The sequence below is a fragment of the Syngnathus typhle genome, linkage group LG4 (assembly GCF_033458585.1).
Source record: "Syngnathus typhle isolate RoL2023-S1 ecotype Sweden linkage group LG4, RoL_Styp_1.0, whole genome shotgun sequence".
NCBI classification, from domain to species: domain Eukaryota; kingdom Metazoa; phylum Chordata; class Actinopteri; order Syngnathiformes; family Syngnathidae; genus Syngnathus; species Syngnathus typhle.
Window position 1 is genome coordinate 8049229 of NC_083741.1, and position 27311 is coordinate 8076539.

The following is a 27311-nucleotide window of genomic DNA, read 5'->3' on the forward strand; positions in this document are numbered from 1 at the left end:
GGATTAATTGTGTGTTTTGTATTTGTATTTGACCAGAACATTTTGTCTTATTGTTTTCCTTCTTTGTTTTTTTGTTTTGTTAAGGAATATTGTGATGCGTGAGCTAGCGCCACAGTTTCAGATTCCATGGTCCATTCCTACTGAAGCAGAGGACATTCCAATTGTTCCCACTACTTCAGGGACCATGTGAGTACTAGGAGTACTGTAGTTTTATACATAGTATGCTATTTTAATAGCATAATTTTAGTTGAGCTAATTTTTATTTCGTATTTCTTATTCAGTTCATTTCTTTTGAGAAAGCAGTATCCAGCAGCATTTTTAGATGATTTGATATTACTAATCTAATAGTCAGTTTATATTTTGACATTTAAGGATGGAATTGCGCTGTGTGATAGCTGTCATCCGACATGGAGACAGAACACCAAAGCAGAAGATGAAGATGGAAGTTCGCAACCCCATGTAAGTTGGTAACCCTTCTACAGCAGAAACGATATTTTACGCCCATTGGATCAAATACAGTCTGTATTTGTTATTTACATAGGTTTTTTGACCTTTTTGAAAAATATGGAGGGTACAAAACTGGGAAATTAAAACTGAAGAAACCCAAGCAACTGCAGGTAATAAGTCGTCTGCAATTGTTGTGTGTTTAACTTGGTGTAAATTGATGGCGCTTGGTTTGTGAACCGCAACAGGAGGTGCTGGACATCACACGGCAGTTGTTAGCAGACCTGGGCCAGCAGAGTGACTGTGAGATAGAAGAGAAGAAGTCCAAACTTGAGCAGCTAAAAACTGTTCTAGAAATGTAAGTGATGGGTCACTTTTCTTAGTTCATTATCATGCATTTTAAAAAACAAAAAAAGTGTTTTGGGAGCAGACCCCTTTTTTGCAAAAGCATTTGGCGGTTTATCTTATCTCTTTCTCTTTCTCTCTTTCTTTCTCTTTCTCTCTCTTTCTTTCTCTTTCTCTCTTTCTTTCTCTTTCTCTCTTTCTTTCTCTTTCTCTCTTTCTTTCTCTTTATTTCTGTCTCTTTCTATTTCTCTCTCTTTTTCTCTATTTCTCTCTTTCTCTATTTCTCTCTCTCTCATCAATGATTTTATTCCTGTTTTTTCCCCACTTTGATTATTTTTCCTTTTCTGTCATGGTTCATGGTGGGGTGCCTGTGAAAGCATCAGTGTATTTATTGATGGCTGAAAATGTAGTATATTAACACACTAGTTTTTTATTTTTTTATTTTTATTTTTTATAAATACCGGAAAGTTAAAAAAAAAAAAAAAATCTATGTAAGGGGGGAAACATCCAAGATTTTTAACAGGGTGTGTAGACTTTTTATAGTCACTGTATTTGCAGGAACAACATTACAAGAAGCATTTGGTAGTCATTTATTTTTATGATTCCTCAATTGTCATATTTTTCTACAATTAAAGGTATGGACACTTCTCTGGGATCAACAGAAAAGTGCAGCTGACTTACTTGCCCTATGGGCAGCCCAAAACCTCGAGTGAAGAAGAAGGCATGTACTAAACAACTGAAAATAAGCATATCTAAGAAACTTAAAAAAGAAAAACAAACATGCTGAAGGGGAAAATAGACGATTTATTTTTTGTTGTTCTTTTGTGACAGACACACGAAAGGAAGGCCCATCACTGCTGCTTGTACTGAAGTGGGGAGGAGAGCTTACACCTGCTGGAAGGGTGCAAGCTGAAGAGCTTGGAAGGGCTTTTCGCTGTATGTACCCAGGAGGACAAGGTAAGATACAAAGTAGTCTATTTCGTGTTTTTAATTGAAAACTGGAAATGCACTCTGGGTAGTTTTTTATTTTTGTTTAGTTTTGAACTCAAGTATAGTCGTACTTTCCAAGAAAAAGATATTGCCTTATACCATTGTCAGAACTTTCTTTTCAAAATCACAAATAATAAAAAAAGATATAGAATTTAAAAAATTAATGAATTAACCAACCACCCTTTTAATAATGGAGTCATAGTATTAGTATGAGTAACAATAATGTTTTCCTCCCAAAATTGGCATGTGCCTCAAAAATGTATATTGATTGGGCCCTATAATTTATGTATTTATATTAAGGCTTGTCTTAATGCTAAAACTGTTTCGCATCTATTGTTCTTCTAGGAGACTATGCTGGCTTTCCCGGATGTGGATTGCTGCGGTTGCATAGCACCTACAGACATGACCTTAAGATATATGCATCTGATGAAGGCAGAGTGCAGATGACTGCTGCAGCTTTTGCAAAGGTACCAGAAAATCCCGTAGTTATGCTTTTGCAGTCTTTCTTTTACATTGCTAATTCTTTTGTTCAGACAAGTACATTTTTTAGATGTCTTTCTTTTATTAGGCCAGTTATTGCTAGAGATAGCACGTCATAGATGGGAGCTCCTTCGCATCTGCACCATGTATCATAATCTTATTCCAAATGAAGCAATTGGCCCATTATTTTAACAAAATTAATCCACACTTTAGCTGACATACGCCAAACGCATCAAGTGTGTGCATGAGTGGGTACAAGCTCCCATAGTCTTTGGTAATTTGATGGTCAACAGGCGAGTGAATAACCATATGTTTTGTGTGTGTGTTTGAGCAGGGTTTGCTTGCCTTGGAAGGTGAGCTGACTCCCATTCTGGTGCAGATGGTGAAAAGTGCTAACATGAACGGGCTGTTGGATAGTGACAGCGACTCGCTCAGTGGCTGTCAGCACAGAGTTAAAGCCAGACTCCATGAGATTCTACAAAAGGACAGGGACTTCATTGATGAAGACTATGACAGGGTGAGTCTCCCACCATGACTATTAACGAGTTTGGTGTAATAATGACTGATGTAATGTGGATGTGTGTGTGTGATTCTGTTTGTGACAGCTGGCCCCAACATGTAGTGCATCATTGGTGAATTCTATGAAAATAGTGCAGAACCCAGTGGCCACATGTGACCAGGTGTACGCCCTCATTCAAAGTCTTACCGCACAGATTCGCAAAAGAATGGAAGATCCCAAATCAGCAGGTGAGTCGTTCAATTATTCATGAATTAATCTAAAATTTCATCTTTACAAGAAAAAAACATTTTGGCATGTGTATCAGAGATGGAGGATTTATGTGCGACAGAGATTGGGGACTCGAGTCATATGACTTCACTCAAGTCCGATTTGAGTTGTCATTTTTTAAATCTTTCAATTGGCTTGCTTCCAACTTAGGCAAGCTTAACTTGGCTTTGTATCCAAGGGAATTGACTTGGTATCCAAGAGACTCGAATTGACTGGGACTTAAACTACCTACAATGAAAATCTGCATTTTCGAGTCTTCACAAAAAAAAGTCAAAATACTTTAAACCATGTACAGATTTTCTGTGCTAATAAAAGCCACCAGGACTCAAATACGGGATGTTAATTTATTTCAAATCACTAGAGACGTTACCATGATAGGTAGGTGTGAGTTGCTGACTAACATACTACATCTGAAGGAAAAATGAAGTATTTGAAATGTGTGTCTCAAATTAACGTTTCGCTCCTCAAATTTGTGACAAAATTCAAGTCCGGTCTGGACGTCGGCGAGTTAATTTATCTATCCATCCATCCATCCATCCATCTTCTGAACCGCTTAGTCCCCACAGGGGTTGCGGGAGTGCTGGAGCCTATCCCAGCCGTCATCGGGCAGTAGGCGGGGGACACCCTGAACCGGTTGCCAGCTAATCGCAGGGCACACAGAGACAAACAACCATTCGCACTCACACCTAGGGACAATTTGGAGTCTTCAATCGGCCTATCAAGCATGTTTTTGGGATGTGGGAGGAAACCGGAGTGCCCGGAGAAAACCCATGCGGGCCCGGGGAGAACATGCAAACTCCACTCAGGGATGGCCGGAGGTGGAATTGAACCCGCACCCTCCTAACTGTGAGGCGGACGTGCTACCCAGTGCCCCACCGAGCCGCCTGCGAGTTAATTTAACGTATTTTAATTATTTTCAGAACACAACTTGCAGGAGAATTTTTTGTGGCTACCAAAATAACTGCACACAAAACTGCATCCGTCTTGTTTCTTCATGAGGAGTTTATTGTCTGAAAGAGGGCGATAGTTGCAGGCTCGTCCGTCTTTATCTTGTGTTCTCGTGTAACAGCGATACACTAAAAGGCACAACACTTTTGATTGAGTTGAGCTGCTTCACTGCATATATTAATCTTAAAAATACTATATACAGCTGCAGTTTTAGAAATTAAGGTATTGTCATTTTTGCCAACATTTCAGTGGTCATGGAACAGGTAGTGGAGCATTACTTTAGAAATGAAAAAATTCATGCCAGTGGGAGCAGGCTCTATGCTCTACAGGGTCCACTGCTTTGCGCACAACACAGCATCGTTGCGGGTGCCGCATAACAACAATAATTTTGGAAATTGTGTGCATTAGTAACCAGCATGTCTTCTGTGCTTGCCATCCTCAGACTTACAACTTTACCACAGTGAAACTCTAGAGCTGATGTTGCAGCGCTGGTCCAAACTTGAGAGAGACTTCCGCATGAAGAATGGCCGTTATGACATCAGTAAAATACCTGACATTTACGACTGTGTAAAATATGATGTCATTCATAATTCTACTCTGGGTTTGGAAGACACACTGGAGTTGTTCAGACTTTCTCGTGCTTTGGCTGACATTGTCATCCCACAGGTAAATCAGAGTAAAGAATCCTGTAATACTAATTGTGTCAAAGAGAAAAATAGAAGTTAATCTTTTTGTGGAAACTATAGAAAGAAAAGAAGAGTTAGAGATTATCAGAAATTTGAGCCTTTGTACTTCAAGTGCCAGGACATTATTTCATCAGCTCATCCTGACTATATCAATGTTGTTTTGTTGTTGTAGGAATATGGCATAAATAAAGCTGAGAAGCTGGACATTGCATATGCCTACTGCCTTCCACTGGTCAGAAAGATTCAGCTTGACCTTCAGAGGACTCATGAGGATGAGTCTGTCAACAAGCTTCACCCTCTGTGAGTCAAATGATGATGGGCACAAATCTATAAATGACAGCTGAGAATGTTTTTGATTAACTGGCAGATCTTGTTTCTAGATATTCCCGTGGAGTCATGTCGCCTGGACGACATGTGAGGACACGTCTATATTTCACCAGTGAAAGTCACGTCCACTCTCTGCTGAGTATTTTCCGTTATGGTGGTTTACTTGATGTAAGATGTGAATCTCTTTGATAGTTACCTATGTATATTCAAGCAGGTCACACTAAAACAATTTTTGTCTTTTTTTGTCAAAGGAAGAGAAAGACCAGCAGTGGAATCGTGCTATGGATTACCTTTGTGCCGTTTCTGAACTCAACTACATGACTCAGATTGTCATTATGCTTTATGAGGACAATAATAAGGTGACATTTTGTAGTTATCATTCATTATCATTAACCAAGATCAACAGCAGCAAAAATGTAGATTAATAAGAGCGCAATATATACAGTAATCCCTCGTTTATCGCGGTTAATTGGTTCCAAAAAACACCCGCGATAAGTGAAATCCGCAAAGTACGGTCACCAACAAGAAGTACTGGGTAGGCTAACGAGTTAGCGGAAAGATGCTAATTCGCGATCGTCGGGATCGCTGTACTTGTAAGAAATTGTTTGCAAACCCTTTGGAATTACCAGGGTTTCAACATTAATTAGTCATAAAGTGTGATTTGATCTTCAAGTGATAACTTCAGGCAAATGGGTTAGTATCTGTATAAACGCAATGCTGTGTTCTTATCGCTCATTCGTCATTATGAAAATGTGGCATGATTATTAAAGTCTGCTCAAACGTTTGCATGCATACCAGGAAAATAATAAATCTAGAATGGCATCAGTCTCTATTTGTGGCATGTAAAGCACAACCATTATTCTGACAGAAAGGGGGGTCGGAGTGGGAATAAATTCTTAACACACTTTTTCTACACTGGTATAATTCTAGGGAACATTTATTATAAGATTTTGAATTTAGTTTTGATAGATGAATTGCCAAATGTAATATACAATCATATAGGTCAATATTTAACTGTTGAAATTTTAAAATGGTACCTGTAATGGCAGTATTATATATTGTACTTTATTCTTTAAAGGATCTCTCCTCAGAGGAACGCTTCCATGTGGAGCTTCACTTTAGTCCAGGGGTTAAAGGTGTTGAGGAAGAAGCGAATGCACCCACTGGCTTTGGCTTCAGGCCAGCTTCGGCAGAGGTACGACAGGTACAGTGCAATCACTCCTTGCAACTACCGTAGATGGTGGTCATTTGCAGATAATGTCGTGCTCGCTTTTTGTTTCTCATTCAGAATGGACAAAAACAGACAGACCCAGGAAGTTTGGAGGACCTCTCACGCGATGAGACGGACAGAGCTGTACCGCTGTCTGAGCCTATCACCATACAGAGGAGATCACCACTTATACGAAATCATAAAACTGGATCTATGGAGGTTCGTTGTACACATATTGTGAATTATTGTTAATTGTAATAATCACACGAAAAGTTGCCAGAATGGCTATTTTTCACTTCTCAACATAATAATGACAGCACAAATTGTAGTCAAGTTGTTCATTTTATCTCTGCGATATTGTAAGCAGTGAAATCTGGTGATTGATTAGAATACAATATTGAGTCAGTCAGCGTTTGACCATGCAATTGGACTACACTTTTAGAGAATCACTCATATGTCTGCCCATCCTGCATTACTTTACATTTTATTAAATTTTGAAAATTTTGTAAACCTGAAAAACTGTTTTGGAAGAGGTCAGAACCAATTGTCACTGCACTTCAAGAACCCTTGCTGACACGGGGAAATGTAGCGTTAATAGATTTTCAGTGTTTGGTGACATGACATGGCATGACTTCTTTGAGTGACTGGCTCTTGGTCAGCCCCTCGGATCGTATTTGTCCTATTTGACTCTTGGCCAGGCCGCGGAACAGTTTGAAATCCAATGACGACTGGCTGAGAGCATGTGGTCTTTGCTGTTCTCTGCGATGCTTGCTTTATAAACCTTAGACATCATGAATGTATTGGGGTGACAAATTCATCACCACCAAAAACAGAAATATTACAGTACAGTCTTCCCTTGCTATATTGCGGTTCACCTTTTGCGGACTTGAGTTTTCTCAAATTTCTGGGGGATAAAAATGTGTATGTGTATCATGCCCTTACTTATTTATTTCACAGGGTAGGAATGGTAAATATCAATGGCGTGCACTTATGTTGCCTTTATCAACACCATCAAAGTCTCTCATGCAACCATACAGACAGCCATTCCGTTTGTGTTCTCTTGAAGCATGCCCCCATTTTGCGGAATTCCTTAAAGTGGTTGTACTACCAATATTGTGAAGTGTATTATTTTATTTGTATTATTTTAAATATATATATATATATATATATATATATATATATATATATATATATATATATATATATATATATATATATATATAATTTATTCATTTGGTCAATATAAAATAAATGAACAGAACATTACCAGTCATTTCATGTACCGTTTTTTTCCATGTATAATGCGCCCCCATGTATAATACGCACCCTAAAAATGGCATGTTGATGCTGGAAAAAAGCCTGTACCCATGTATAATACGCACCCAAATTTTGACTCCAACTTAAGTCCGTGAACGTAAAATTATTTCAGAAAAAAAAACATCTTTGGGAATATTGTTATTCTGCCGGTCAGTATCACTGCGCATGCGCTAGCATACTCAATAGCGAAGAAATGTTTCGGATTTGTGTAGGGTACATTGTGCAGGTGGTCTAGCAAGCGTCTGATACGAGAGCATTGTGTTTGTATGGAGCGTGTTTGAAGTGAACAGCAGAGAAGAAAGTGCATCTGTAATGGCGGCCTCCGTATGATATCCGGATTTAAAAAAAAAAAGAAGAAAAAAACTTTTTTTTTGTACCCATGTATAATGCGCACCCCAGATTTTAGGACAATAAATTAGTTAAAATTTGCACATTATACATGGAAAAAAACGGTAATTTTAAAGAAAAATAGAATCTGAATATATATAGTACATCAATTTGGGTATATAATATTTTGACACACTTCTATCTCAAAATGTCTTTGTAGGCCTCCTCTGCTCAAATTTAAAGCCACCATTGGTGACAGGAATATATTTCATTGAATGTCTTGAAAATGAATTTCCCTCCAGGTCCTGTCAGAGACGTCATCATCCAAAGTAGGAAGTTATCGTCTCTTCTCGTTTTGCTCTCGTCAGTCGCCTGAGATTAAACAAAGTGGGTTAGGTAAGTATCACGTTGCTTTTAAGATGCATGTGTTTAGATGATGCAGGAGAGGAATCAGTTTTTTTTTATTTTTGGTCATTTATTTGGAAATCTTTGCTCAGGATACTACACCAATTGTTCTGAATCAACATTTACAGTGTTACACTACACTAAATCACAATATGCGTAGAGCAGTTATGAGCCTCCCGTCAGGTAAAAGAAAATTGGTGTGGCCAATTCTTTTACACTGAGGGAAATATGAGAATAATGATCAAACTTTAACAATACATAAACTAATTTTACTGGTTCTTTTATCACAAACAAAATATTTCGGTTTCATTACCTGACATGTTTCGGCTATCAGTTCCGCCTTCATCAGAGTGTTAGCTGAAACATGTCAGGTAATGAAACCTAAATATTTTATTTGTGATAAAAGAACCAGTCAAATAATTGACAATTGAAAACAAGATGAACATAGTACAACTAATATATAAACTTGCAAGACTTATTTAGTCTAAATATGGCATTCTGAATTTGTGTTTGTGGATTAAGCAGCAAAATCCACACGTTTTCTATCCATCTCAGGGAGTGGCCATTTTGCCACTTGCTGTCGAAAATTACATCACAGGTGCCCAACACCTTTTTTAAGAGTTTGGTCATGTGACATACTCACACTGAGCAAGATTTGATTGTTACATGAGCGCTGAGCAACTGTGGTGTCATTTTTAGTCGACAGCAAGTGGCAAAATGGCCGCCATCTTGGATGGATAAAAATGGGTGCATTTTGCAAAACCGTGTTTAGACTGGTGGGGCTATACAGAATATATTGACATTTTCTGGTTAGACTTCCCATTTGAAAGTTTCAACAGGTCCGCGCCCCTGTGCAATGCTGGTTTTTGGATTGCTGTTTTTGTAAGCCCTTTTAATATCACAGGATAAAAATTACATTTATTTCATTTTTTAGGTTACAAACATCTTCCTGAACTCCTCAAACTTGGTGATTCTGTCTTAGAGCTTTCATGTTCAAGTCTTTTTAAAACTGAATTCTGGATTTGCATTCAGATGATTTTTGGTTGGAAGTGATCTTGTCATGATGCTAGACACACTGCCGGGACAAACAATTTGCGGATCAGTGAGCCCTTTTTTTAAAATCTTAAATCTTCAGATGTACCCTAATTTCCAGCATTCATGCAGAAAGAAATTGTAACTGGAAATTACAGATAAATCCCTTATTTTGAAGACAGTGTTTTCTTCTGTGAGCATTCAATGATGGTTTTCTCAGCTTTGTGCAAGAAGCACAGAGAGTGGAGAGAATACATGAGTTCAGGTCGCATGGGTTCCTCTGGTACTGTCTGCACGTTTCTCTTTTTCTATATTCTTTGTGTGTCTTCTCTCTTTGTGTCGCTCTTTGGATGGTAATTTGAGTTAACAGCATGTTATATGTAGTGGTGACTAACCCCCCCGCCCCCCTCGCAGGCTCTCAATGTGCCGGGCTGTTCAGCACCACTGTCCTAGGTGGGTCTTCTAGTGCCCCTAACCTGCAGGACTACGCGCGCGCACACCGCAAAAAATTCTCCACCAGCAGTCTATCCTACAAAGACGGTATGTGTTTGAGACACAGCACAGCAGAAAAAAAAAAAAAAGTGAAAATTTCATCTTTGACCTCACTATTTAATACAACATCTGGAATGAGGCCCTGTGGAGTCTGGGCATGTAAATGTACTGTATACAGATATACAGCTACACATGTATGAGTTAAATTTAAAAAGATGACAGCTGTAAGGATATACAGTATAATACGTGTTAAGCAAGGCAATGTTTATTATTCATGCCCATACATCAATAATTAAATGTTTCCAGTCCTGTTTTAGTCACTGCATATTAAGATCCATATCCATTTTAGTCACACAAATGTGTTTTCCTCATCATTCTTTCTCCACACCACATTGATTAGCATGTTTCATTTCAGTAGTTCATATACATGCTACTTCAAGGCCAGTTCAAAACGCTATAGGATATAAAGAACAATAGTTGTTGGCTATTGCACAATTGCCTCTTATAATTTCAGATGAAGTCTCAGATCATTGTCTGTCCGATTGCGGTTTAACTCCAACACATATTTTGCAGCGAATGTTTAATTACATAAAAATCCCATTTCACTGGTTTAAATCTAGTAAAGAGTAGTTGTAGTACTGTAATGCTATTGGTGTGTTGTTGTGTGTAAGTGATCTTTCAGTAGTATTTGTTTTTTCGTCAATAGAATCTGATCACTTTTGGAGAAAAACAATGGTCGCCTTTGTTCATCACCTGGCTCTTATACTCCAAATCCCAACATGCCATTTTTAGTTCTCTCCATGAGCCCAGCTGCACTGACTTTCTGTCTGTTCAGTGGTCAGTTAAGACACTTAACTTGAGGATCAGTCCATCTTCAGATAAGTGCAATCAAAACTAAAACCAAACATTTGTGCTCTAGTGTTAGCGAAATCATACAACGTTTTACTGTATATTAGCAGTTATATAATGTGACTTTCTGTATTTTGGCCTAACAGGTAAAAATACTTGCCATTACCTTTCCAATCAATACTGTGTGATAATGTATAGATAATTAGAACTAAGGGCGCTATGATGCGTTTGCCTCTGCTTCAACGGTTGCGTAGCTGATATTGAAGTCTGTAATATTGTTCAGTAGGTGTCAGTGTTGTATCATATAAACATTCTTCTCGTCACTGCTGCCACCCTCATCGCACTTTCGTTCGTCTTTGTCATCCATCTTGTTGCGTCTCATTTTGAGGTTTACCAGTGGAGACATTTTAGTCTTGATCCAGTCTGGATTTTTGTTTCATATTTTGATTTTATTTGATTTTTTTCATGCTAAATGCAGTAAATGGAGAGGGCCACTAAATCTAGGTAGTGTTTTTCATTCTCATTATATTAACTTGAGTACTGATAGTGACAGCTCTTAAAGTTTGTATTTGAGGAATTAAGTTGGGTACAAATACAAGGGAAGGGAAGGTAGACCTAAACATTTTTCCATATTAGTATTTTTTACTAGCGAAAGTGCTGATAACATATGATCAACAACTTATTGTGGATCCTAGTAACATTAGTGAATTTTTGTTTCCTCAGAATTGTTGTCTATGCCGGCAGTAAAACGATTTTCTGTGTCGTTTGCAAAGCATCCGACTAATGGTACGTCTGCCTCTTTCAAGTATATTATTATCTCACCTTTTGTCTTGCATGTCTTCAAACCTTTTTTTAAATTTTTTTTACCTTGGTTTTTTCCCCTGGTTTTTTCCCCATATGGCCCGCCAGCATTTTAGTTTTGGTTTTGTTTGTTTTCAGTTTGTTAGAGATCTATCGTTGCTCTCGCTTTTCTAACATTGAAATTCTCTTTCTAACTAGGATTTCAACTAATTCGTAGATATTTGTAATGGATAGTAGATTTTTTTTTAAATTACATATGGACTTTCTTTCCATTTTGGTATTGCTTTATGCTGTATTTATTAAATGTCCTTTTCGAAAGATCCAACAATTCCCTGACTGGTAGATTGACTTAATTAATGCACAGTATGAGTAACTTCCATTTTGATTAACTGGTGGAGCATGAGTTGTTTTAAAGCTCAGTTGCGCTTAAAGTCACTGAAAATCCTTTGTTATGCTCGAAACATTCACTGTCACTGCTATCAACTTGTGATTTCACCTTTTCCTCATCAGAAAAGTGCATGTTCAGCAAACGTGTTTGCATTCCATCCACACTGCATCGATTTTGTTTAAAATATACAGTGGCGACTCTGTATGTTTTTCATGGCAGTACTACAGAGTATAAAGGTTAATGACTTCAGAGTCATGTTTTTCAGAAATATTTTGTTCAGATTCTGGTCATTGTGTATTAACGAAGCATTGAACTTTAGAGGAAGACTGACAGTTGTTTTAAAGGAAGACTGACAGTTGTTTTACAATATTTTGGGACAGTTTCTTTTGATTTTGTTCTGTTAGGGAATAATAAATCATGTATTGGAAAATCATGGGTTTTTTTTCAATTTCTTTTATTATGGATTAAAATTCAGATTTTGTGATGAATAGTGTAAAGGAATTCCTATTAATTGACTTGTTAGTTTGTGTTTCGCTTTTGAACTAATCAGGATGGATAGTTTTCTAATGGCTGTCTGGATGACTAGCATCAAATTGTGTGGGCAAGTTTGTGTTTGTGTGCACACTTATAATACGGTGCAATTTTTAAAAATTATTTTGCTCTTTATTTTGACACCATGTTTATCTCTTTCTTCAACAGAGCAAATACATTTTTTGTTACAATACCTTAATGTACGCTAAGCCTGTTTATCTGTTATGACCAAGTTATTCACAAGAGGGCTGCCAAGATAAGTTGACAAGTTATGACTACATTGACAATCAAAATCATTGACATTCAAAATCCGTGATTATTAATTTAAAGTAGACATCATGCTTATAAATCTTTTCTTTTTACATTTTAATCATTCAGTTGTGGTCTATGTAAAGTGGAACAGCAATGCTTTTGTCTAAATTCCTCGTTATCATAGGCCCTTCTTTTACCCCTGTTCTGAGTAGCATTTGCAACCAAGGCGTTTTGGTGCGGTCTCTTTAAATGCAAGTGAGATACTTCACACCCCGCCACCTCCAGCCCCCGGTCGGACATATTTGTAGTTTGTTAGCAGAGCTTCATAAGACCTGTCACTCCATCCTTGGGTGACGAGCCTAAAAACAGCCGATTGGGTCAGGAAACCTTCAAGATGAAGTTTGGTGACCCGACCATGGCTGCATTTCATTTGCATTTGGTACCATTGCCTTTTGGCAGGAATTATCGCCTGATTCTCCTGACTGAACTGGTCTAACAGAACCAGGTTTGTGAGGCTACAAGGCTTGCTCGTTCGTTTCAGGTCTGCCCATAATTTTTTCTTAATAGGCCTGAGATCAGGTCTTTTAGATGACCCTGCCGATAAATCGACTTTGTTCTCCTGACTCCACTTTGTAACCAGTTTGGTAGTATCCTTCATCTCATTGTGAATTTGGAACACTCATTTGTGCCCAACCTTGGACTTCCTTGAGATGTTGCTTCAGTATTTCCACATAATGTTCTTTCCTCATGATGCCATCTCGTTTGCAAAGTGCACCAGTACCTCCGACAGCAAACCACCACCTCAACATGATGCTGCCACCCCCCATATTTCACTGTTGGGGTGGTATTCTCAGGATTGGCCGATAGGGGTAACTCACAATTCATTTCAATTGATTAAATTGCATTAACATAAATATCACATCACTGCTAGACACATTAAAGAAAATGTAACTTCATAGTTTTGTAAACAAGAACAGCGTACTGCTTCATACTCTGTGATACTCTGTGCCCTCGGCGACCCAAAGGGAAACAACTCCGCAGTAGTGATTGTTGGCTGACTTAAAACACTGTATAGTTTTTAATTAAAGTGCATTAACATGAATAACACTACACTGCTGGACATATTAAAGTACCGTATTTTCCAGACTATAAGGCGCACCTAAAAACCTAAAATTCTCTCAAAAGCCGACAGTGCGCCTTATAGTCCGGTGCGCCTTATATATGGACTAAATTCCTAAATCTAAACTGGCCCGAAGCATTGTGTCATGAAATCAATCATAAGTGGCCCGCTGAAGACTATGAATCATGAATCAAAACGACTATGGATCATTATTTTGTGATTATAAATTAATTTGTTGCGTCTGAAGTTGAAATAGAAATGATAAATAGAGAATGATTTGATTTGGATTAAAAATCTGACATGATGCATTAATGGTGCGCCTTATAGTCCGGTGCGCCTTATATAAGGACAAAGTTTTAAAATGGGCCATTCATTGAAGGTGCGCCTTATAGTCCGGTGCACCTTATAGTCCAGAAAATACGGTAAATGAAAATTGATAGTTTTGTAAACAAGAACAGCGTACTTCTTTGTGATTCTGAAACGCCAGTCGAACTTGCATCACACGCATTTAGCTTCACTCCCTTCACTTTTGCTATAGCATTAGTATACAATGTGGGAATGCTGTGAAGTGTGATTGGGTAGCTCACAACTGTAGTGATCGTAGGCTGACTTGGTTTGTCTTTATTATAACCTTTGTGGCGTTCACCATGAGAGCGAACAAGATGGCTTTGTAGATTCATAGTGGTGCTGTTACGGCTTGGAAAACAGTTCTTGCAGATTGTATATTTTTTTATCCAGTGTTTGTCAGTCCTGAAGAGTCTCCACACTTTTGGGTCAAATCCTGCAGGTGGGTCTTTGCATCCTTTCTTCTTTGAAGGCCTCTGCTTCTGCCTATTTTACCCAATTTATGGGATTAGCATCCCCGCAACAAGAACGAGCGATTAAGTACTGACGGTGACAACGGGTTAAATCTATTTTACGCAATTATGTGCGTTGCGTTAGTGTGTTGTCATAAAATATTGATATTTGCTGTCAGTGTATCAGTTATTTATTCTAACAGAGATTGCAACAATATGTTGCAATATCTAATTTTTTTTCCTCCACCCTTATTACACGTGCTATCATTTAGAATGAATTCTGATTCATCGTCGTACACACAGTTACGCGGGCTGGTGATTTTGCGTCTAAACATTCCTACGCGTTTATTTGAATTTGAATGAAGTACATTGTTTTAAACCACACTAACACAAATGTTTTAACCTTTCTCCTGTTCACTCTGAATCTCAAAATGATTGCACTCACAAAATAATTGTAACCTGGGATTGAGCTCTTCCCGACAGAACGACAAAAGTGCATGTTTGGAGGAGTTTTTATACCTCCCTCAGCTTCTGATCAGGTTCGTGTCAGTGCCAAGTTAATCGTCAAAGTTTAGTGATTTTGATACCTAATCTTATGAAGCTGATATTTTTGTTTAGCACGTGTATTGGCTTAGCAGATTGAGCTTCTTCTAACTGTTTGTTAGCTGTTAATATTTGATGACTGATATTTTAAAAACATTTTGATTATTATTATGATTATAAGTCACATGGAACATCAAAAGAATCGGTTCAAGAACAGTTTTTTTCCTTCGTCCAATAATCGACCATCTTCTCTAATGTCAAATAGCTGCAATCAATCTAACATTAGCAACATCTGATGGAAAAAGTTACCTGCTCTCAAAATAGTTTTTGGTTGCATGACAGACAAGCAATTACTGCTTTTATGGCAAGTCACATCACAAACGGCTTAAATTTCCTTCCTAGCATTTATAGCTGGTTTTCATGTTCTCTCGGTACTGAGGCTTCCTCTGAAAACATCTATGTGAGATTAATTGAACGCTGTAGAATTTCCAGGTTACTGAGAGTAGTTATTCCCTGCAATTGACTCGCTACACTGTCAGCTGACCCATGACCCCATTGAGAACAAGCGGTGTAGGTAATGAATAATGCTGCACATTCTTAAGTCAAGACCAAAAAGAAGTTGACTGGTGTGAAAAACATTAAAGCATCACCTTTAACCAGTGTAGTGGTGGACAGAAATGAATGCTTGTGCCTCTGAGGTGCGTCACTATTAAGACTGAATCCAACTGATGTGTTAACGCAACCTAATTTCTATTACACCGTATCATTCATGTGCAACTCAAAGTGATACCGATAAAAATAAATAAAACAATTTAACAATGTAAAAGCAACCCATAAAACCTGACCACAAAGACCCAAACTCACCACCAACAAATTCCTCCCTCACACCCACCCAACCTCGGGACCCCTTGCCCACCCAAAATGGTACTGATAAACCATTTGAAAATACATAGGTATACAATATATACATTCATTAAAAAATAAAAAACGCTTTTTAATGAGGCAGAGAGCACAAGTGACTAGAATGAGGATTTTTCTGTATTACTGTCAGCTGTGCATTCGTGAAAAGAAATGTTTTTCTTTTTTTTTTCCCCTAGAAAATCAGCCTTTAGAAGGTTTTTAAATTTGACTTGCGCAATGCATATTTTACCATGTGTGTTAATCCATAGCTACAATGATTCAGGAGACTGCCATGTAACCCTTAATTCATAAATATTACTAAATATATGACCGTTACATGTTGTATATTATATTATATTATATTATATTATATTATATTATATTATATTATATTATATTATATTATATTATATTATATTATATTATATTATATTATATTATATTATATTATATTATATTATATTATTCTTGAAACTTGGTGTGCTACAGAAAAAACAAGGACGGATTTGGGTTCATATCAAAAAATAAATGTACGAAGGTTTACTTACACCTCTGATTTTCAAACATATAATATGTATAATATTAATAAAATAAAACTTTGTTGACCAGTGTTATTGTCAACAACAATTATGTATTGAGCAGCCAGACAGACATGTGTACCACTTTTCCATGTTGAAAATAAGTTTAAATTTCGGTCATCACAAACGTTTACTCATTGCAAAATTCCCAAATCCTGCTGTGGTGCCAAAAATAGCAAAAAAAGCAAAAATGGTAGTATACCTTTGATTAGCTCACTGTGTTGCAGTCCCGCAAGATTTGCTCCTCATGTTAAAGTTGTATTTCCACACAATGACCAATAGCTTTTTTTTTTGTTTGTTTCTTAAAAGCTTTAAAATGGAATGTTCAGTAGAATTACCATTACTTTAAAATAACTGCACAATTGGGGCGTCTATGACTTGACATCTACATACAGCTCGCCCCCCATTGACAAACATAAATGTCGCTGTCTTATTTTTCCGCTCATCTACTGCAGTGTCTTCTTGCCGGCTCATCTTTCAGCCTTACAATCTATCATCCCATGTCTTTGGTATTGTTGGTCTTCTGTTCCTTTGTGTCCATCCTCGCTCTCCCTGTTCTTCTCCAGAGCCATTGGAGGAGCACCATGTGGCCCAGTTGTTGAGTCGGTTCTCCTCAGAACTCAGTCTGGGCTGCCACCTCTCTCTCGACGGTGCACTCACCCATCATCTCCACCAGTGCTCCTACCACCTCCGCCTCTTCCGAAACTGGCTTATCTCTGGCCAGGACCCCATAGAGTACCTTCATGGTTAGACCCTGGCCCGCCCTAGATGCCCAATCTATGCCTCGTCCAACCACTGCAAACGGTGTAGTCTTGGACTGTGCTTGGCCTGTGGTGGACTCGTGTTTTGCCACTCGATGTTGATGCATGCTTGCCTGTTTCTGTGGCTATGCAGACTGCAAGCTGGCTTGGTGCAAACCTTCCCCACCCTGGTAAATTGAAGGCAAATTGTCTGCATCTACTAATTGATTAGATACAAAGATCTTACCAAAAATATCGGGGGGGGTTCAAACTGATATGAATCAAATAATATTTTTAATTGTATTTTTTTGTAATTTTGCATATGCGTATTTAAATAATAAATTTACTACAGGTACAAGACAAGCTATTAGAACTGGAATGCCAGTGATATTGGTAGAAGTAGTAGAATCTACAGCGTATAAATATTTCCATCAATAAATAAACATCTAACAACTTCTCTTTGTAATGTCCTTATCAGCTTACCAACACAACATGCCAATTCCTGTCATCTTGTGGATCTTTTTTTTTTTTAATTCATATTTATTTATTCATTCATTTTACTGACTTACTGACCAAAACACATTTTACTTTTATGCAATATTCCTAAATTAAAATGTGTTGAAATTAGCTTTATTCATTCTTATGTTTATATATAAGTGTATTATATAAATATAATATCACAAGTTTGTGAATGCGTTCCACGCCACTCACAAAAAGTTAGGGCTAGGTATTCGGTGAAATTCCGAGATGAACCTGAGATGCACTGCAACATTTATAGTTGAACTCAATTTGATCTTGTGTAAAATTTTGAATGTCCAACTGTTCAAAGTTTCAGTATTTTTTGTTCAATTTGCTGTTCTTTAACAAGGACCTGAATGGCAAAATTCACAACAATTTTTTTAATTGCCAAAGACATGCCTTTTCCAGTTACTCTTGCTCTGTTGCAACCTGAGGATGACACTGTGACTCTCGAGGCTGGAAATGTGTTGGTTAGTTCAAGGATCAAATAACTGTTCTGAATTTTGCCATTCAGCTTCTTGTTAGAGTGCAGAAAGTTGGGCATAAAGTAATGAAACATTAAACAGTTGGACTTTACCAAAGATTTGTTTCAAACGTCACAATGCATTCTAGGTTCACCCTGAAATTTCATCCAAATGCCGAATAGCCGTAACTTTTGCTTGTTCTTCTGCATCGCTCAGATTGTAGATGATGACGATTGAGTTGGAGCTCAATGCTTTGCAACTGAGCAGCTCTGTTGACTACTAACACCAGTTAAACTGACTTTTATAACGTGTCAGACCTGATTTTGCAGCTGCTGTGTGCTGCTCGAGGCAAGTGTGTGCAGGAGGGCTGTTGGAGTTTTAGAATCTGCTTGGGCCTCTGATTTGTAAAACTTATTTGATATGGCACAATGTTGTGTTGACATCCAGCATGGGTTTTGAAACATAGCTGTGTGGAGATGAATGGTAGAATCTGGTAGCAGTTCTCACAACATGTTAACCTGTGTTGTGAAGAAAGCTGGATATTGAGTATTAAGTGCGGAGTATTGAACCCGCTTTCTCATGTTGCACCCAGTGTGGTTCAGTCCAGGTGCTCATCTGGCCACCCAGACCAACTAAGAGCTTTTAATGTCTGTATGTCTATATCATTCCTCTCCTGTACCACAGGCTTTGAAGGATGCTCCATGGTGCCCTCCATCTATCCTCTGGAAACACTACACAACTCATTGTCACTCAAACAAGTCAATGAGTTCCTCACAAGTGTGTGTGAGAGTGCTGGAGATCCACATACAAGGACCTCCAGAGGTTAGCCACTGTATATGAAATTAGACTAGTGTGAATATTTGGACTAATCACCGCTTCATGTTTGGACTTTTGTCTCCGCAGCGCTGTCAGCCATGTTTGGGGCACACAGCCATCCATCAGGAGATGGTTCGTACATCCCCCACAAAGCCCTTTCCTCGTCCATGTCTCTCAAGTCTCGTTCGGACAGACCTCCGTGGTGTGAGTATTGACCTTATTTGAGTTATACTGTTCAAGTGTTCCCTTTGCTTACTTAAGAAATGGGGCTCATCACCAAGCAGTACAATTAGGTCCAAGTTCAGTCACAAAATATTTAGAATATACAGTGCCGTGGAAAAATATTTGTGTGGGTGTTCTTTTTTTTGGGGGGGGTGTTTTTAATGGCGGTCATTTTTGAATGATAATTTTATTTATGAATCCATCCATCCATTATTTACCGCCTACCGGCTTGGCGGGAGTGCAATGGTACAATAACAAACGCAAATTCACTGTTTTAAAGGCATAGTTGACTCATTGGAGAACCGCCTGCCACAAATTGGGCTTTGTGTGTCGTAATAACTTTGGTAGTAAAGCTATATTTGAAGTGGGTTGTCTGGTATTGACTGTGAAATGCATCTTGGCCATACATAGGCTCTTGTGTTGAATCTTTGTTTGGCCTTTTCCCCATTGCAAAGATACTTTCCAAATATATCTGTTTATTTTACTCATTTTGCTAGCTTGGGAATATAATATTGTCACACGACCGAAACAACTTCACATTTCAAAATAACATTAACTTATATTTTAAGGTTTATGTTTTGTCAAAACTTACCAAATAAAATGTGGATTTAAATCACTGCACTTTCTGTAACTATCATGGTAAAATGCAGCAGAATGTGAATAGTTTTCCAATTTCCCATGTGCACGCCTAAAAACTTTTTTTTTTTTTTTTTTTTTTTTTTTAAATCACTGCAGTTTTTGCAACTATTTTGGTAAAATGCAGCGGTATGTGAATAGTTTTCCAACTTCCCATGTGTGCCCCTAATTTTTTTTAAAGCGCAACCTCAAGTAAATTAGGGGCAAAGTGCTTTTTGTAAAACATGTTAGTTTGTAGACCTGACTTTACAAATGACCACAGCTACATGTACATAAAGTAAAAGTCAGAAATATGAAAACCACACAGTTAAAACAATAAATTCACAACATAAACACCCTAAAGCTCTAAAATGGTGCAGTCTCATGCTGGGTCAAAAGCCAAAGAATAAAACTGCTTTAAGGTGAGTTTTAACAATGGAGGGGGCTTGCCTAACGTTTATCTCAATGTTGCAAATTACAATTTTGTCTTATTCTAATTTGTACTTTGGTTTTCCTATACCAACAGATAGCAGTGGTCCATCCAGTACCGTATCTAGCGCCGGACCATCTTCTCCGACTACGGCCGACATCTCCCCACGTTTCAGTTTTAGTGATAAGATTTCACTCACTCCTCAGAGTAGTGAGGAAACCCATTCCTCTCAAAACCTCCCTTCCCAGTCAGCACCTCCATTGGCATCGCAGGTTTTTGACCCAAATTTCTCTGCTGTCTCAACCCTCCCTGAAGTACCACAGACTCCAAATAACTCCCCAGAAGATGATAGCGAGCAATGTCACGGTACTGATCGTCAATTTGATGATCCCGAACACACACCGGAAGGCCAAGAAACTTGTTTAGCCGCGGACCTTCCCAGTGGTGGCGTTCTCGATGCTGCTTTGAGGCCACCCTGCTCCCCACTCGGTGAGCTCTCTCTAGGTCGGATGGAAGGCTTCTGTCTCCCGAGCTCGCTCCCTGTACTACTGGAGCTCCGAGAGAGCAGCAGTGAGGCGGGTTCCAGCTCCCAGACGCCTATGTCTCCCGAAGGACACGACGAGTTCTTCGACACCCAGGAGTCGGTGGACTTGTGGATAAACAGTCCAGAGAGTCCCCCAGAGTCTGAGACACCTCTTGAGGTCAAGGCTGATCCTCCAGCAGAACCATGATGCAGATGGACACGAAACTACCAGGCGTTAGTGGGTACTGAACAGAATACTGGCTCTCTCCTCTGTCCCGGGACTCTTTTATCTTGCCAATGCTGTTTGTTACCCGTATCAATATGCTGACATGAGCCTAATCTAACAAACTACTTGTCCAGTCCATCAGACGTAACCTTTAAAAGGCAAGTCAACCCCTGAATTTTCTTTGTAATGTGTTCTGAGCAGCCCACCTCGTCGAAACTGTTCTGATTAATAGGAATTTGTATTCATCAGGCAAAATCCACCTGTTTTGATCCATCTCTGGGCAGCCAAGTTTTCTGAAGCCGAGCAATAATTGGTTGTGACCTGGCAACTGTGATGTCATTTTCAGTCGACAGCAAGCGGCAGCCCCTGAGATGGATTATAAACAGATAATTATTGTAAAGAATTTGTGGATTGACTTTCCCTTTAACGATGCTGTTCTCTAAGGACAGGGATCTCAAAGTTCCCCTGCGCGTTTCCGTAAGTCACAAGTGTTAACTTGGTGTTTGGAAGGTAGTGTGTTATATTCAGTTGTATGAAAAAATACTGCTGATCATTTTCCAGATTTTCTTTTATGAATCGGATCAGCAATTTCAGTAAATATATAATATGACAGACAAACTTGGAGAAGGGAAATGAATTTGATTGGATTTACAGAAAGTGCAATATTATTTCTAAACAAAAGTGGGCAGTTGGAAAAAATTTAGGCAGAAAGATGACATTAATAATTTGCAGAAAGAACAGCCTTCCTACAGTTTCCAGTGAGGGAGTCTGGTTCGAGGCAATTTGGAGCATTCTTTACCGATCCTGGACATGATTTGTCATGTCCAGTCGTCAAACAAATTACATTAACATTTACTTTAGTTGATTTGTCTTCATTTTCATTTGTTACAGTACAATTAATCCCAGAGGCTATCGTAAAGGCAGCTAAGAGTAAATCAAACCTGTTATTATTCATGTTGCATATCATTGTGGTAGCACCTCGCTACCTCGCTATAGTCGTTGGCTCCTAATCAAACGGCCGCTTGAACTGACACTTATCGCTTGCCCAGAGCTGCATCGACAGAGTTTGTACTATGTATAAAGTGGAAATGTGTGTAGTGTACTGCTAACTGCCAAAGTCCTTAATACTTTCAAAGTTTCTTGTTAGAAAAGAAAGATTTATTTTGACGAGAGAACAGTATATTCAATAACAGTTGGGCAAAACTGACCTCGTATTGTGGCAACTTTTCAAAACAAGTACTTTAGTCAAAGGTGACATTTTACTTTTGAAGGTGCTTTTCTTGTGGCAAGCACTTATGTAGCAAGCATAATTGTGTTTTGCTTTGTGTTAGAAAGTTATTCAGGTTATACGATTAGGCTGATGTTCCACTTTAATCTACGATCCTATATGGCGAGATGGCACAAGTGAGTTGTTGAAACTTTACAATCATCTATTCCGTGTGCACTGGGGAGGTAATGGCACCATTGTGCTGCTTTTTGGTTCAGTCCAGGTTTTATTTTTGCTTCATTAATAATGTGGAAATCTTTTAGCGTAAACCTTCTGACAACTCCCTTGTATATGGATCAAGACAAAGAATTATATCAAATTTCAAAAGTATTTATGTTCAGGAGGGAAAATTATTTCATTATGAGTGACCTAATCATGAAATAAACAAATACACTGTTTCCTTGAAACAGATGTTTTGATTAATGATTTCTTGGGGGCTTTTTTTGTATGCAATTCTTTTAACAATTTAAAACAGTTCCCATGGTTTGATAACATGAATATGCTTTTGTCCAAATTCGACATACCATTTTTAAACCCCTTTGTTTAAAACGTCCATGCCACATAGAGTCAAAAAATACAACTGCTTCATGAAACTGATTTGAAGCTTTGTTTTCCCAACACTACCAAGAGTAACATTTGCTCCTTAAATGTATCCCTTCTTAGAGGTTGGCTTTCCACTATTGCAACTTTTCAAGCTGTATTAGTAACAATACAAGATTGGAAACATTTTGTTTCAGTAAATGATCATTTATTTGTCTTCATCGCACTTTCCTCTTAAGACAGTAGCTATCGTTTTATTTTTTTACTTTTACACATTTGAGGAGTAAAACAGAATATTGCACTCAAAACAGGAGATGGGGGAAGGTACGAAGCAAAAAGAATAAATAAATCCCATGGCTTTCTTCGCAGTACAACAGTCATTTCACGTGAACTTCCACAGTACTGGATGGAGTATCCTTAATCTCGAACTGTAAAACAAAAGTTATTTTCTCATGTACTATAGTCATCTGGGAGAATTCAGAGGGTACACATGCACAGACAAGCATTGCTCAGTGGAGGACAGCAGGACTCAAATCACATTCAGTGAAAATGTAGCAGTCAAACATGGATATTTTACTATGTCTGAATCATAGGTAGTACAGTAATGTCCCTCTCATATGCAAATATCATAGTTATTAAGAGTGTTTAATGCAGAAGTATTACATATAACATCGCTCATAGAGGCCGAAACAAACAAAACGCCAACTTGAATTTTACTCGACATTGTTTCCTGTCACCCAAAGAAGTACATGGATCGTTAAATGATGCATGCTTGTTTTTTGTGAAAAGTGCTCTTCATGACTTGGAGATGTGCTGCTGGCCACAGTAAGCCGTTAGATGTGCGGTAAACAAGGCAACCAGGAGATTTCTAAGTCCTCCACAGAGAACATAAAGGTAATCTGCATCATCACATTCAAATCAACTGAAGCTTCTGCCTGCAGCCTGTTTTCTGTTCAAGAGAAGAGCTATTGTCCTTATGTACAATACAGTACATACATCACTATAGGAAACTGATTAATATGCCACAACAACCGTATAGACTTGCGGATCTAAAAATGTTGACCCTGGTTTTCGTTGGTTCTGTAATCTGTTCGGTGATTCATTTGGTTCTGGTTGGTATATGAAAATAAAACAAATTCCACAACATAAATGCTAATAATCATTATTAAAGTCACCAATTCAACAAATGAATAAATAAATCACAAAGCAATTCAATGAAAGTTTGGAGAAAAAAAAAGCCACTTGAATAGTAATTTATTGATAAACAATCAATTATGAACATTTTCAGTCTATGAAAGAATATCAAAACAGAAGTATAATTTGTTCAATTCAGTCTTTTGAATTGAGAAATGTGTTATTTACTAAAGTTTTCAAAGCGACAATCCTGTCCTCATCACATTTGAACAAATTTGCTTTGACTCCCGTTTTGACAGAATGTCAATTAGAATTTTACTTCAACTACAGTGATCCCTCGCTACTTCGCGTTTCATTTATCGCGGCTTCACTACATCGCAGATTTTTTTTCCAAATTAAAAAAACATTTAAAAGTGAAAATAAAACTTCTAAATTAAGGAAACATGTGTCTAACCTTTAGGATAATGTAGTATTGCTCCAAATGTTCGTTTAGATTCCTTTAGAAGTCCGTTTTTGCGTGTTAGCACGATCCCAAATTAGCATCTTTCCACTAACTCGTTAGCCTGCCCAGTACTTCTTGTTGCTGACCGTACTTTGCGGATTTCACTTATCGCGGGTGGTTTTTGGTACTAATTATCCGCGATAAACGAGGGATTACTGTATATTCGTATTGCTTTAATTTTCCACCAGAGCCCTTTGTTGGAGCTCAGAAGTTTTGAAAGGGATGTTTCCTATTATCCCTGCAGTCTGCAATACAGTACAAGTCTGGACCTTTATACTGAGGCCTGATGGCGTGATGGATGCGAGAAGCAGAATTTTTAGAATTCCACAGCATCCCGATTTTATGTTGCGACTGTCTCTGTTTCTGGATGATCAATGAATTTTTGGGAAAAATCAAATGATTGCGTTCAAATACATTAAATCATTTAAACCTACTAAAAAAGTTTGTAACCATTGCATTATTATTGTCATAAAGTAAATAGGAAAAACTGCTTTTAATTTTCTACACTGGTTGTTATTTGTGCTTTTTTTTTTTAAACTGGCAGCTTGTGGAAATCAATGACCAAAACATTGTTTTGATGCTTTAGAAAGTGCTATACTTGCAGTACATGCTTTTTTGTGCACTCGCGTCACTGTCTAAAGTCACAAAAACTATTGAGACTAGCTTGTCAAATCCTCTTTCACAACTGCTCATGTCCAATCTCAACAACAAATAAACATTTCCACCTTTGCACTCTCCGATCACAACAGGACTAAAAGGCACATGGGTCTCCCACTGTAATAATACCAGCCCACATTTTGTCCAGTGTGCAAACACAAACTCTCTCACTATCCTCGTACATTCTTCAACGTTGGACACAGCTTTGGAAAAAGATCCCAAAGATGCAGCAGCTGATATGAGGTTCAACATCTTCCTTCAAAAGCACTTTATGAAAAGACACAACATCAAGGATTGGTCGACCGTTTCTTTTGACATCACATCTGACTGCATTTCTCTGAACAGGATACCAACCTCACATAAACGGGAAACAAATATCAAAGACTATAGGACAAAAAATTACTGAGAAATTATTGGTCAAATTCACATCAATTCTAAATGTAACGGGTTATTATCATCATAGAAATAGTTCACAACCATATGGAAGTTTGAATAAAATCGTTCCTATGCTACAGCAAATATATTAGAAAGACACTGAAAGGACACTGTGGCCTCTATTTTAATATTCTCTATTTCACGATATCAATCGGAGGCACAAAGCTCAAACACCGGAACTATGAGAAAACTGATCACAATAGTCATTTTCTACCATCACAATGTTTCAATCTGATCAGCTATACTGCAAAAATAACTTTAAACTGAGATACTGGGGAGGGCAGCAAATAGTATTGGCCTTAAGGTGCAAGAAAAGTGTAGTACTTACTGTATATATAAACCATTGGAAGGAAATTCTTTGCAGAAACGGCCTTTTTACCTTTTCTATTGTTTAAAAATTTGTGTCATGGCAGTGACAGCCACTGTCTCTGAAACGATGTCATGAGGACATGTAGTAATTGTTGTGACAGACAAAACAAGCTTAATGGTTAATGTAAAAAAAAAAAAAAAAACTATTATGAATCTATTTTAGTCTTTCTGTAAAGTTACCACAAAAGGGACAAAAACACAGACTTGAGATAGTTATTCAAACAGTATGGAGGGCAGGTGTATGACAGCGTTCCTAAAACTCGATCTTGCAGGCAGGGAAAGATTCATCCTGCATAACAACGGTGCTGCTTGAAGCCAGGACCATGATGTTGAGCTCCTGCTGACGCTCATGTTTCTGCTGGTACCACTCACGAGTCACTTCTGTGTCATGAGTCGGGATCAGCGTCACCTGAACACAAAACATCTAGATATATCACATCTGATGCGGGAAATTTATTATTCAAAAACTTCCAAATTTGTCATATTTTTTCTTATTTTATTATTCAGTTGTTAATTTTTCGACCACCATCCTCATGAGGGTCGCAGGTGTGCTGGAGCCTATCCCACTGGACTTCAGGCGGTAGGCGGGGGGCACCCTGAACCGGTTGCCAGCCAACCACGGGGGCCACATAGACAGACACTCACACCTACGGACAATTTGGAGTGTTTAATCGGCCTACCATGTATGTTTTATAAATGTGGGAGGAAACCAGAATACCCAGAGGAAAACATGCAAACCCGCCACCTCTGAACTGTGATGTGCCCACCAGTGCCACCCCACTTCTTAGCTATTTTAATTTCAAATTTTTTATTCTTGAACTTTGTTTCACACAGCAACACATGAGAGACCTCAGACATAATAAAAAAAAAAAAAAGGACCCATGATGGATATGAACAAAGTCTGATTTGAGGATGCCTTCCCATGGGCTGTGGGAGAGGTCCGTGTCTCGACGAGAACCTTTTTGGCGGACAGAGCCATAAATGCCCATTTTTCATCCTTATTTATAACTTGTGTTAAGCAGCAATATAAGTTTCAATAAACGCAATACAATTGAGAGCTTTAAATTCACCTGAAGATTTGACCCCCATTGGGCTTTGCCCTCCAGCAGCGCATCGAGAACTGCTCGGCTCGGTTCACCACTCGCAGCATCATTCCCGCTCACCACATAATATGCAGAGCGTACGCGTTTGAAGAATTCTTGATCTACGTTCTTAGCGCTGCAGTGGTTGGGAATATAGGCCATGTCAACATAAATGGGAGCCGTCGAACCAGCCTTTTGAGAGCCTGGTAGGTCACAAGAAT

The 27311-nt window shown here is 38.3% G+C and overlaps 2 protein-coding genes across 16 annotated transcripts in view; one reads left to right on the forward strand and one right to left on the reverse strand.

Annotated features, from left to right (window-relative positions):
- Window positions 1-22797, forward strand: part of ppip5k1a (diphosphoinositol pentakisphosphate kinase 1a) — a 31971-nt gene extending 9174 nt beyond the window's left edge. For 3 of the 15 annotated variants that reach the window (XM_061276767.1, XM_061276771.1, XM_061276769.1), the window contains exons 10-31: window positions 85-186; window positions 373-459; window positions 542-617; window positions 693-802; window positions 1425-1510; window positions 1621-1746; window positions 2125-2246; window positions 2594-2776; window positions 2865-3006; window positions 4437-4660; window positions 4853-4980; window positions 5061-5175; window positions 5259-5366; window positions 6086-6211; window positions 6296-6436; window positions 8164-8257; window positions 9713-9838; window positions 11363-11425; window positions 17116-17295; window positions 18957-19094; window positions 19176-19292; window positions 20452-22797. In XM_061276767.1, the coding sequence (XP_061132751.1) occupies window positions 85-186; window positions 373-459; window positions 542-617; window positions 693-802; window positions 1425-1510; window positions 1621-1746; window positions 2125-2246; window positions 2594-2776; window positions 2865-3006; window positions 4437-4660; window positions 4853-4980; window positions 5061-5175; window positions 5259-5366; window positions 6086-6211; window positions 6296-6436; window positions 8164-8257; window positions 9713-9838; window positions 11363-11425; window positions 17116-17295; window positions 18957-19094; window positions 19176-19292; window positions 20452-21086 (3229 nt within the window). In that variant the 3' untranslated portion in view covers window positions 21087-22797. The remainder of the gene's footprint in view (window positions 1-84; window positions 187-372; window positions 460-541; window positions 618-692; window positions 803-1424; window positions 1511-1620; window positions 1747-2124; window positions 2247-2593; window positions 2777-2864; window positions 3007-4436; window positions 4661-4852; window positions 4981-5060; window positions 5176-5258; window positions 5367-6085; window positions 6212-6295; window positions 6437-8163; window positions 8258-9712; window positions 9839-11362; window positions 11426-17115; window positions 17296-18956; window positions 19095-19175; window positions 19293-20451) is intronic. The other 12 variants (XM_061276770.1, XM_061276772.1, XM_061276774.1 and 9 more) reach the window with 9 other exon arrangements.
- Window positions 22798-23103: 306 nt separating this feature from the next.
- map1aa (microtubule-associated protein 1Aa) overlaps window positions 23104-27311 on the reverse strand; it is a 30532-nt gene continuing 26324 nt past the window's right edge. Inside the window, exons 6-7 of the mRNA XM_061276754.1 lie at window positions 27079-27293; window positions 23104-26417 (exon numbers count right to left, since the gene is read on the reverse strand). Of these exons, the coding sequence (XP_061132738.1) occupies window positions 26262-26417; window positions 27079-27293 (371 nt within the window). The 3' untranslated portion in view covers window positions 23104-26261. The remainder of the gene's footprint in view (window positions 26418-27078; window positions 27294-27311) is intronic.